This window comes from Octopus bimaculoides, chromosome 10 (assembly GCF_001194135.2).
Source record: "Octopus bimaculoides isolate UCB-OBI-ISO-001 chromosome 10, ASM119413v2, whole genome shotgun sequence".
Classification (NCBI taxonomy): Eukaryota; Metazoa; Mollusca; class Cephalopoda; order Octopoda; family Octopodidae; genus Octopus; species Octopus bimaculoides.
Window position 1 is genome coordinate 92,752,293 of NC_068990.1, and position 11,818 is coordinate 92,764,110.

The 11,818-nt window shown below is 36.1% G+C and overlaps 2 protein-coding genes across 4 annotated transcripts in view; one reads left to right on the plus strand and one right to left on the minus strand.

Annotated features, from left to right (window-relative positions):
* The window catches only part of LOC106876572 (chitinase domain-containing protein 1), an 18,861-nt gene extending 7,362 nt beyond the window's left edge, over positions 1-11,499 (plus strand). For all 3 annotated transcript variants that reach the window (XM_014925174.2, XM_014925171.2, XM_014925173.2), the window contains exons 2-12: positions 2,108-2,236; positions 3,847-3,996; positions 5,146-5,278; positions 5,729-5,770; positions 6,246-6,352; positions 6,898-6,959; positions 7,580-7,672; positions 8,019-8,114; positions 8,960-9,115; positions 10,119-10,196; positions 11,156-11,499. In XM_014925174.2, the coding sequence (XP_014780660.1) occupies positions 2,129-2,236; positions 3,847-3,996; positions 5,146-5,278; positions 5,729-5,770; positions 6,246-6,352; positions 6,898-6,959; positions 7,580-7,672; positions 8,019-8,114; positions 8,960-9,115; positions 10,119-10,196; positions 11,156-11,297 (1,167 nt within the window). In that variant the 5' untranslated portion in view covers positions 2,108-2,128 and the 3' untranslated portion in view covers positions 11,298-11,499. The remainder of the gene's footprint in view (positions 1-2,107; positions 2,237-3,846; positions 3,997-5,145; positions 5,279-5,728; positions 5,771-6,245; positions 6,353-6,897; positions 6,960-7,579; positions 7,673-8,018; positions 8,115-8,959; positions 9,116-10,118; positions 10,197-11,155) is intronic.
* Positions 5,260-11,818, minus strand: part of LOC106876573 (uncharacterized) — a 16,392-nt gene continuing 9,833 nt past the window's right edge. Inside the window, exon 6 of the transcript XR_001410258.2 lies at positions 5,260-5,358. The gene's annotated coding sequence lies outside the window, so the exon portion shown is untranslated. The remainder of the gene's footprint in view (positions 5,359-11,818) is intronic.

Here is an 11,818-nt window from a genome sequence, read left to right on the forward strand (position 1 = left end):
ACTAAGGGGGCCCATCCGCAACTACAATGCTATCATTTGATTTTTTTTTTTTAATTATTCTTTTCAACTGTCTACAGACACAGCCAGGCTGAAATGATTAATGCATTCCTCCAGGAGTGAATAAAAAATTCTCAGGGGCCCCCGTATATGGATTCTAATGGTACGGGGCCTATTTGCCATTGGGCAAGCTGGCAACCTGTCCAGTCCGCCAAAAAAAAAACAACGATGCGAGTACGTGGTACATGTAAAGTATTAGCAGACGCTCAGGGAAGGAAAGAAAGGTGGTTTTACGTTTCGAGCAAAACTCTTCTTCAGAGACAGGAAAGTCCAAGAGAAAAGGAAGACGGAGGGGGAAAAAATCGCCGACGATTCACATGTGGTTACATTTTGTATATATACATATATATCTATATATATATATATATATATATATATATCCTGTGTGCAGGATGGGAGAGACATCTGAAAGAGCTTCTTGTTGACTTTGGAGCAAGAGAGAGGAGTTAAGCTGGAAGCCAGGAGGAGATGAGCAGTGATTTGGCCATCTCTACTGACCCACCGATGGGAGAGTGTTATGGTCTAGGATCGAAACACCTGATGAATGTTAGATACCATCTGATGACATCAGTTCCTCCTGGGCAAAAAAAAAAACCCATTCACTTCTGTCAGTGGAAAAAGCACCTCCTTCTAGGTGTTATTCACACACACGAAAGAAAGTAAGAAAATGGAGATATAGCATTTAATAAAAATTTATTATCTGCAAAAATTTTTATCAAATGTTTTATCTCCATTTTCTTTGTTTCTTTTGAATGATCACAAACTGTGATTAAAATATAAACCTATTGTTTTATGAATATTATTATTCACAACAAATATTAGGTATTGAACCACTAATTCATTGGATGACACCATCCCTTAATGAGGTTAATTTAACCTCTAACTGAATATATATATATATATATCAAAGGGAAATAGTGAGTTTAAATCTCACTGGAATCAACTTAGCCTTTCATCGTAAAAATTAGTCATAAGTCAAGTACAAGGGTCAGTAGCATTGATTTACTCCTCACCTCAAAATTGTTGACCTTATTCCTCTATTAGAAACCATTGCTGTTATTGTACATGTGTGTGATAGACATAAGGACCCAGTAATAATAATGGTTTATAAGCCCTTTCTTGTTCTAATGGAATATAGCCTGACCTATGTAGACAGCCTGTATGCTGGTAATTATTATATTTAGTAACTTGTAATAAAATCTTTTCCTTGTCACTATGGTAATTGTTCTCTACATAAAAATGTCATAATAACAGCTGCAATAATAGTGATTCTTGGGTATATAATGGTTTAATTGTCAGTTAGAGTTACGCAAGCCTATGTTCACCAACATACAGTGTGTTTGTATCACATCATTGCATTGTATTCTGTTTGTTTGTTTATTACATTTTACTGTTGCTGATTATTTTGATTTATTATAAGGCACGAGCTGGCAAAAATGGTTAGCACAGCAGACGAAGGACTTCGAGGCATTTCTTCAGGCTCTTCGCATTCTGAGTTCAAATCTGACCAAAATCAATTTTGCTTTTTATTTTTTCAATGTTGGTACAATTAAATACAAGTCAAGTAATGGGATTGATGTGACTGACTTGACCCCTTCCCCACCAGAATTGCTGGTATTATGCAAAGACTTATAATATATTGCCATTCATTATGATTTGCAAACCTGGGTACCAAACTATTAATCTGTTAATTGTTAATTAACGAGGTTAACTTTGGAAATCATTATTGGACTAATTAACTTCCGTTAACTGAAGTCAATTTGAGTTCACTTCAATTTAATTGAAGTTAACAGATTTAAGTGTTTTCAAGTGGTTTTAGAACAAAAACTGACTTGGTGGGGGGGGGGTGTTCTATAAGAAAAATTAATGTTAGCAGTTTATTAATAATTTCTGTTCCATTAGGAAATAATTAACTGATTAGCAGTTGTCAAAGTTAACTTTTTGGTTAATGGTGAATGAAATTAACTTTTCGATTAATGATGCTCACCTTTGATGATTTGTTAATGTATAATTGCAGTGTGTTGTTATGTTTTCTACTTCAATGTTTCAGTGACACCTCAAGGGAGACAGCATGAAGCATTTTCTGCTTCTCTATGTGACCATAGTATGCCTACTTTCGCCTGTGTTTGCAACATTATCACAGAGTGACAAGAAGAAGAAGAAGCCAAAAGAAGTAAAAGTAAGATTATCTCTTTGCAAAGTTTGAATTGTGAGGGAGTAAAATTGTTACACTAGTTCTTAAGAACTGGTACTAAGGGACCGGTTGTATGGTTTGAAAGTAGAACCTTTTGAAAACTGGGGATAGAAAGTGTTTGTAATAATGTCTGAAAGATTTTGACTTGTCTCAGAAATTTTACTAAGGCCATAACTCATACATGTTGTATATGCAGTAGAGATATGAGCATGACTGTGTAGTGGATTTGATCTCCTGGCTTGGCATCTTGTGTAAGTGCTTGCAGCTCTAGCCTTGCATTGACCAATGTGTCTTGTGAGTGGAATCTGGTAGATAGAAACGGGAAGTTTGTGTGTGTGTGTGTATATTTAGATATATATTTTTATATGTATCTTTTAATCTTTCATTTTTTTGTTTCAGGCATTTGACTGCGGCTATGCTGGTGCACCGCCTTTAGTCAAACAAATCAACCCCAGGACTTACTCTTTGTAAGCCTAGTGCTTATTGTATCGGTCTCTTTTGCCGAACAGCTAAGTTACTGGGAGGTAAACACACCAACATCAGTTGTCAAGTGATGGTAGGATTCACCAAGGATTAGTTCTCAGCCCCCTCTTGTTTATCTTAGTCTTCCAGGCCTTAACAGAGGAATTCAAGACTAGATGCCCCTGGGAGCTCTTTTATGCTGATGACCTTGTTCATATAGTTGAATCACTACCTGACCTAGAGGAGAAATTTCAGGTGTGGAAGCAAGGCCTGGAATCAAAGAGCTTTAGAGTTAATTTAACAAAAAGCAAAGTCAAAGACAGACAAATCACAAAGCCCTTCAGGGAAATGGTCCTGCTTGATATGTAAGAAAGATGTTGGTAGAAATTCCATGTGTTGTACCCAGTGCAAGCTTTGGACACCAAAGGTGTAGTGTTATCACAGGAAGATTAACAGAGAACTTTGCATGTGGAAAATGTTTGGGTACAATAAGCACTAAAAATATGCAGACGATAGACTTCCTCAAATGGGTGGGTGGGTGGAGGGCCCTTAGAAGTAGTAGATAGTTTCTGTTACCTAGGAGACCAAGTTAGCAGTGGAGGAGGAAGTTCTGAAAGTGTAGTTGCTAGGACAAGAACAGGCTGGGCGAAGTCAAGAGAGTTTCTACTTTTGTTGGTAACTAAGGGCCTCTCCCTCAGAATGAAAGGTAGATTGTATGATGCCTGCGTATGTACAGCTATGCTACATGGTAGTGAAACATAGGCTTTGACTACCGAGAACTTGCAGAGGCTTGAAAAAAATGAAGCTAGCATACTCTGCTGGATGGGTAACGGCAGTGTGCATGAGAGAGTGTAAATGATTTAAGAGGATAACCTTAGTTGTGTTCTGTTTGAATCACTAGAAATGAATGAATGCACCCTCATCACCATCACAGTCTGGGTAATCCCTTGTTGGCTAAAGTTTTGAATTCAGTAACATTTCTGTTAAAATATTGTTCACGTAACAGTGACCTTTATGTACACCATTGTTCGATGTTTTATTTTACTGACTCTCTGCCTCTCTCTCTCTATCTCTCTCTGAAACAACCAATATCCATTTTGCTGTATAATCTCACCTGTGCGTCCATCTTTCAGCCTAAACTCTCTGATAAAACAGTCATACAACGAGGTCTTGTCACTGAACAGGTGAAAGCGAAAGACATAATCAAAGAACATGGTATCTATTGCGACACAAGACGTGAAGTTAAGAATTTCCGTGGAGAAACTTTGGCCTATGTTACACCAGTTAGTCATCTTAACTACTTTCCATGGTTGTTTGCACTTGAATTATTGTTTCATTGTTTAATTTTTTCTTGACCAGTCTTTTGTGCATTTCAGTTAATTTATAAAATAATTGAAAATTTCTGAGAGATTTCTTTCTTTAACATATAAGATATTGTCTGAAAAATACTATTAGAAAATACAAATGTATATTGGTAAATTATGATATTAAGATGGTGTTTGGATCCAAACTTAAAAGAGAAATATATTTATACAAAGCATTTGGGCTAAATTTGACAGTTTGCATAAAAGGGAAAGACAACACAATATCCAAAAATAAAACAATTTGAGAAAATCAAAAAATATCAACAAAATTATGGCTGGGAACTAACAGTCTATTCAATGTAGCCACATCCAGCTTCCGCCCTGGCTTCAAGACAACTCCAGAACTTGGTGCATGCATTCCTTATTGTGTCCCTGGAAAGATCTTTGAAAAACTCCTCGATCTTGGCCGCCAGTTTAACCTTGGTGTTGCAGAGTAGTTAGTTTCTTTCACAACTGCACCCCACACATGGTAATCCATGGGATTATAATCAGGGAAATTAGGGAGCCAGTGAAGTCAGAAATTCTCCAACAACAACTTCTGACACCTTTCTAGAGGTATAGCAAGGAGTCAAATCCTACTGCTATACATGGCCTTCCAGCAGTAACCCCCTCCAGCCAGACTTTGACCAGTCTCCAGCTGTTTGGCATGGACATTTGATGAAGATGCAATCAGAATGGCTTCACAATGTTGTTGCAACTGTCCATGTCATGGCTTACAGCCTTTACAATGTTCACAGAGCATTGAGCAGCAGTTTATCAAAGTTGGCATTTTGATGGTCAGTGTGAATCATCATGATACATGTAACCCTTATTCAAATGGATTCCAGTCTTCCATGTCAACTAACTTTTTCTTCAACTTCAAAATCTTTATGCTCAAAAATACCTTAGGAATGAGAACCCAGGTTCGGAATTTCCCCAAGACATCTGATGAAGGCTGGAGGGTATGTCAGCCAAAACATTGTGTTAACACCAAACAAGATGAGGACAAATATCCGTCAGATATAAATAATGAAGCTTTTTTTCCTTTAATAGAATTAAATGAATTAATGATGGTATCATTGATTGCAGTGGAATTCACATGGTTATGACTTAGCAAGACAATTTGGCAACAAGTTTACTTACGTATCTCCAGTCTGGTTACAAGTGAAGAGAAGACCAAGCGGTGCTTACGTTGTACAAGGAGAACATGACATTGATAGAAGTAATTATATTTCTGACATTGTCCTTGTTGTTGTTGTTGTTGTTACTATTGGAACCGTGTTGATCTGTTCATGGTCACAACTATAATTAACATTAATAGAAATAATTATCATATTTGTGTGTGCATTAAATGATTTATGTCTTTTACTTTCTCTCCCTTATTATATATATATATCATCATCATCATCGTTTAAATATCAACAACAAAACCGATGGTCTTCACTGAATGACCTCTACTAAAGGAACTCAGTGACCAAGCAAATACTAGTATTCAACAGGACAATACTATGAGGTGTATACAGGTGTATGTAATAAAATAGAAGTTTAATCAATAGTATTCCCACCATGACCACCCTTGCTGTATTCATTGATCCACACTACAAATATTTCTCATATTTAACATAAATCTTAATTTAGAATTTTCTCTTAATGAATATATTTTCTTTTGCAGATTGGATTGAAGAGGTCACAAAAGGTCGCAATACCAAAATCTGTGAGTTATATTTACCCAAGAACTAGTTAATGTTGTAAATGTTGTTATTAAGAATCCTTGATCAGATTCCATAGAGGTGCTGAACTGATTCACCTCCTCACATATCCAGTAATCTGCATTTGTTTAATTTATACTGCACTGTTTGCTCCATAGTGTATACCACACCCTGTACATTCAGTGCTAATACACTACATCCCACACTATACAGTGCCCCTAGTGGTTAGGGTGTTGGTGTAGTTCCCTAAATGTAACATCTGATATATGATGATTGTATACTAACAATTTCCTTTATATCTACCACAGTTCCCTAAATAACTAGTTCCTTTATGTCTACCACAGTTCCCTCTATAACTAGATCCTTTATATTTATCACAGTTCCCTGTATAACAAGTTCCTTTATATTTATCACAATTACTTAAATGTAACATTGTTTATATAATGATTATATTAACTATTTCTTTTATATCTACCACAGTTCCTCGAATGTTGTTTGATGGTTGGACTGGGGAAGATTATCTTCACTTATTCTCCAGCGAAGATGAAATTGAAGATTGTGTTGAAACTATTTTAAAGTTTATCAAGGTATGGCTTACTATCAAGCAGTGCTGTCTTGTTGATTTTGTAGATCACTTCCAGATCAGTTTCCATCCAGTCTGTCTATGATTAAAGATATTCAAGCTGTCACCATCCTGTTTTTCATTCAAGCATATTATATCTCTACAACAACTTATCTAATGTGTCTTTTATTTGAACATAGTCTATCTAGGACTACTTATCCAATGTGATTTTTCTCTTTTTTTTAACCTTTTTGTTCTTGTATTTCTGTCAAAATGCCTTTGTTCCAATTAATTATGAAAATAGTAAAGTATATAACAAAATACCTTTGTCGTTGTTGTTGTTCAGTCTTAGGTGATTGCTGATTAAATAAATCAATGATCAGAGGAATTCCAGCCATCATTACTATCCTTTATGCCTGCTATTTCTAACAGATCAAGCAACCGTATCAATTAACATTGTAATTTGTGTATATACACTCCAAAATTGTCTCTGTTTTTGCAACCTCTTATATGTTTTTATGTTGTCCTTGTGACTGAAATAAAGGAATCATTATTCCGCTTTCAATTTAGAATCAAAATTTTCACGGAATAGTCTTGGAGATTTGGTCTCAGCTTGGTGGACACCGTAAAACGTAAGTTTTATCTTTCACAAACACTAAGAATTGAATTTCTACAAAAATATTCTGATCTAAAACATTTCTCCTTTCCACTACAGCCTTGGTTCAACCAAAAACTTGTCGGTGGATTTAATAGGTGGAAACTAGAAGAAGGTTGTTGGGTTGTTGAGTGTTTATCATCATCACCATGGCGTCCACTTTTCCCTGCTTGATGGAGAGCAGCACAGAGAGGGGAAAGAAGATAGAGAAAGGAGGTGATTGATGGAGACAGAAGGCAGGGGAAGATAGTGAGAAGTGGTTTGGGGTGAAGGGAAGAAAGGTAACTGGGAAAAGTGGGGGGTGTATTTTGTGCCTATCCTGCTCTTATGTGATAGAGAAGTAGTGGGGAAAAGCTTGACAGGGCAGAGAGGATGGGGGTGGGGCAGCGTCCCTTATGGACAAACATTACCAAGGTGGTTTTAGGATATCAATTCTACAATGGTGGACAGGTCTTCTTCAGTATAGCAAGGCTCCAGTTATCTCAGCCCTTTGTAAGGCTCAGCATCTTGAAATCAGTCGTCAGTATTTCATCCTCTGTGTGTGTATATACAGACACACATATTTATGGTATCTTTATTATTTTTGCAATTTTCCAGGGATTTGATTCATTTTTTGACCCATATGGGACAGATGTTTCGTGAAGCTGGTCGTGTTCTTATTCTTGTTATACCGCCATCTTCTGAATCGGGGTAAGAATTTTTTTTTCCTTTCGTACCAATACATGAAAACGTGCTTTCAATTTCTGAAAACCATTTTGTATTCCTTTCAAATATCTTTAATTTATGTAGAATATTTCCCATTTAATGAAACAGTTCTATTCAGTATTCATTTTCATGTCTCAAATGTTTTTATATTTATTGTAGTGAAATAATATTTTAATTGTAATCTCAAATCACTACCAAACTATTGCTTTTGAGACTTTGCTGGGGTCACCTAACATTTTCCTATATCTGCTGTTGTATTAGGGGATTAATAATGGCATGTTAATTTTGTGTTTGAGAGGCTGTTATAATAACCAATGTTGTTCTATTACAGAACTGAAGGAATGTTCAACAAGAAAGACTTTGATGCCCTTTCACCTCACATAGATCAGTTCAGTTTGATGACATATGACTATTCAAATTCATATAAGTAAGTAACAGTATTTCATTGGGTTCCTGTTATACTTTGTGGTTATTCTGACACCTTATCACCATAGTCTTCTTTCCTTTTGCAGCTGGGGTAGCCATGTGTCTTCTCCACAGTAAGATACCTTATCCTGTGTTTATCATACATTCGTCCATCAACCCCTGACATAAATCACCACCCTCAATACTATCTGTCCCCCACCCCAACACTACACCTCCCTCAGTACAGCACCCCCATCAATCAAGGGGTGTTGTCTTGCCAGCTACTTGGTGACACAAAAAAGCACTCAGTCCACTTTGCTTTGAAAGTAGACTTGGTGACAAGAATGACATTTGGCTGTAAAAAAATCTGCCTCAGCAAATTTCATCTGACCCATGCAAGTATGAGAAAGTGCAGCAGCAGCAGAAGCTTACTCTGAATATACAAGACATGATGTAGTAGAGTTGGCAGAGTGATAAAGAATCCTGACAACAGATACGAAAGATGGTAGCTACCAAGTAGACTGCTGACCAGATGTAAGGTGGAGTAGTCTAGTTGAAGTGGGGGAAGAGCTGACATTAAGGAAATCAGTAAGAGATAACTGCAATGGTATAGCTATGTAATGTGGGTGGATGGATGGTGTCAAATATTGACATACCTGTGCCCGTGTTGTTATACACACGCACACAAGCATTTATATAAATATTTGTATATATGTATCTAAAATATAGACACCCAATCATATTCATCTGTTTATATGAATATTCATCTTTCGGTCTGTTTTTATACATTTAGTTTGCATTCAAATTTCAAAATGTCACATTGTTTAGTTAACACAGATTTTTACATTTTATTTTAATTATTCACAGACCTGGTCCAAACAGCCCTCTTGCTTGGATGAAAATGTGTGTTGAGAATTTGGTACCGTTATTAAATACAACATTAAGAAAGAAAATCTTACTTGGATTCAATTTCTATGGTTATGATTTTGTTCCTGGATCTGGAGACCCAATTATTGGAAACAAGTTAGTATTAAGATATTTCATATTCAAGCTAAGAAAGAACCAGAGAATCAGTACCCAAGCATGGCTACATCCTACACTAGTTGAAGACCATACCACACACTGTAGTCTGTTCATGCTATTTGGCAGTCATCTTTGTCAAGTGGTGTTTCTGTACAGTCTGATGAATCATTGATGAAAAAACACATTACAATTTAAAAACAGTAAAAATGTTCTTGAAGACCTGTCTTGGTAGTTAGGGTGTTGCAGTCACAATTGTCAGATCATGATGTTGATGCCAGGACTGGGTGACGCATTGTGTTCATGAGCATCATTTTATGTTGCGCAAAGCCCTCTCAGTTGCAAATGAAAAAACTCTTGACTAATTTGTATCTCATTCAGGAGTAATGTTGTGGCCTTGGTCATCTATGGAAATCAGGTGACGGCCCTAGAAGTCATAGGACTCAAAGCAGTTCTTTTACATTACTTACTTCCCAGGCGTTCGGTGTGGAATGCATGCACCAAGTTTCAGAGCTGTCTTGAGGCCATAATGGAAGCTGAGGACAGCTACATTGAATAAACTGTTATCTCCCAGTCACAATCTAGTTAATATTTTTTTATTTTCTCAATTTTTTTAAATTTTGGGATGGGAGACTGTTTTTCTTTTCTTTTTATGCAAGCTATCAAATTTAGCCCAATCACCCTGTGTGATATAATATCACTATATATCATTCTAATATGTATTGATATGGTAACAGTGTATATCAGTATGATAATATATTTCAATATGATTACACTATTGGTTAATATACTGTAACAATATGTGTGGATATGATTTTATATAAATATATGTCGTTCAGATTTACAGAAGACAAGTGTAGGAATAACAAGCAGGTGTATTAGTTTAACGCTTGGGAACAATGGAAAAGTCTTCTACGTTTCGAGTCTATGCTCTTTGATAGAAAGAATTAAGAGTTGGATTGAAATATTTATTTTGTGAAAATTTATTTCTTGTCTTTAATTTCAGATATATTGAAATCTTAAAAAAACATAAACCTGAGATAAAATGGGACAAAAACAGTTTTGAACATACAATACAATACAAGTAAGTATACTGTAAGGGTACGCAGTAGGTACACTCCTCAACGTAATTACTACCTTTTTGTGTTTGCTTTTTTCATGCCTGCATAGGTTGGATGACTTCTTTCTAACACAGCATCTCACCAAATGTCACATTCCCGTGAGGTTTGACATCCTGAGACCAGCTTTCACCATTGCAGTGTGAGGCTTCATCAGATTGATTCGGTACCTGTTGCTGATTGCAGTGAGGACTGAAGCAGCACAGCATACATACATCATCATCATCATCATGAGTATCATTTAATGTTCACTTGTTCATGCTTGCATGGGTCAGAGAGAACTTGTTAAAGCAGATTCTCTATGGTCAGATGCCCTTTGCGTTGCCAGCCCTCACCTGTCTTCAAGCAACGTAATTTTCCTCCATGGCCAAACAGGTTTTCAAGAAAAACTGGAAATGGACACCACTGCTTGTTTACAATCATCACATGGTGTCTAGGCAAAGGTACACACACACACATAGGTTTCTTTCAGCTTCTGTCTATCAAAGCCACTCACAAGGCTTTGGTCAGCCCTGGACTTGTCCAAGGTGCCATGCAGAGGGACTGAACTTGAAACTTCGTGATTGGGAAGCAAGCTTCTTAACCACACGGCCATGCTGTCACCTAACATAGATAAATGATAGGTAGATAAATAGATAGAGGTGTGTATATGTGCCAGTAGCATTCATTTGAATCTCTTTCTCTCTCTCTCTCTCTCTCTCCCTCCCTCTCTCTTGCTGTTGTGTACATACTTTTATCTCCTTCTTCCCTTTTCCTCAGTGTGACAAATTGTTGTCAACAGAGGGAGCTGTCGTTTGTAATATAATAGATGTGAGGCAGCTGAAAAATGTCTTCAGCGCTTGTGTGGCCTGGCATCTGCATCTGCAGACTTTACCATTGTGACTTCTATTGCTAATATTAATCTTTCTGGTTACTAATGTTTCAGGACTGGAATTGGTCAACATATTGTCTACTATCCAACATTGATGTCAATACAAGCCCGGCTGGAACTAGCAGAATATTTACATACAGGCATTTCTATCTGGGAGATTGGACAAGGGTTGGATTATTTTTACGATCTGCTGTAACTGCTCTGTCATTCCTGCTGTTAAATATTGAACTTCGAATGTAAAATTCCAATTATGAAATACTTAAAATGTTAAAAAAAAAACTTAAAAACTCAACTGAAATATTGTTATAAACTGAACGTGTTTCATTTGATTCCAATAATACCAGACATTTGGTCTGCACTGATCTCACAGAAATAAATCTGAATAAAAAAAAAAAAAACACAGAAAGGAAAATTCTTTTTAAAAAAGGCTGAAGATTTCAACATTTTCAGAATTTTTTTTTATCTTTTGTTACAAATGTCTTCGGAAGAAAACAAATTAAAATTATTGGTTAAAAAAAAAAAGAAGAATGAAATGAAGCTAGATTTAGTCAAATTCTATTGAAGAAAGTGAAAAGAATTAGCTGTAATTGTTTTTACTTCCACATTTTTTTCCATCCATTCCACTGTCTTTTTCAAATCCAAAAGTTTCACAGGGTTTGATTTTAATAAAAGATTATATATATATATAATATATAAATATATTTACTTTAAAAGAAA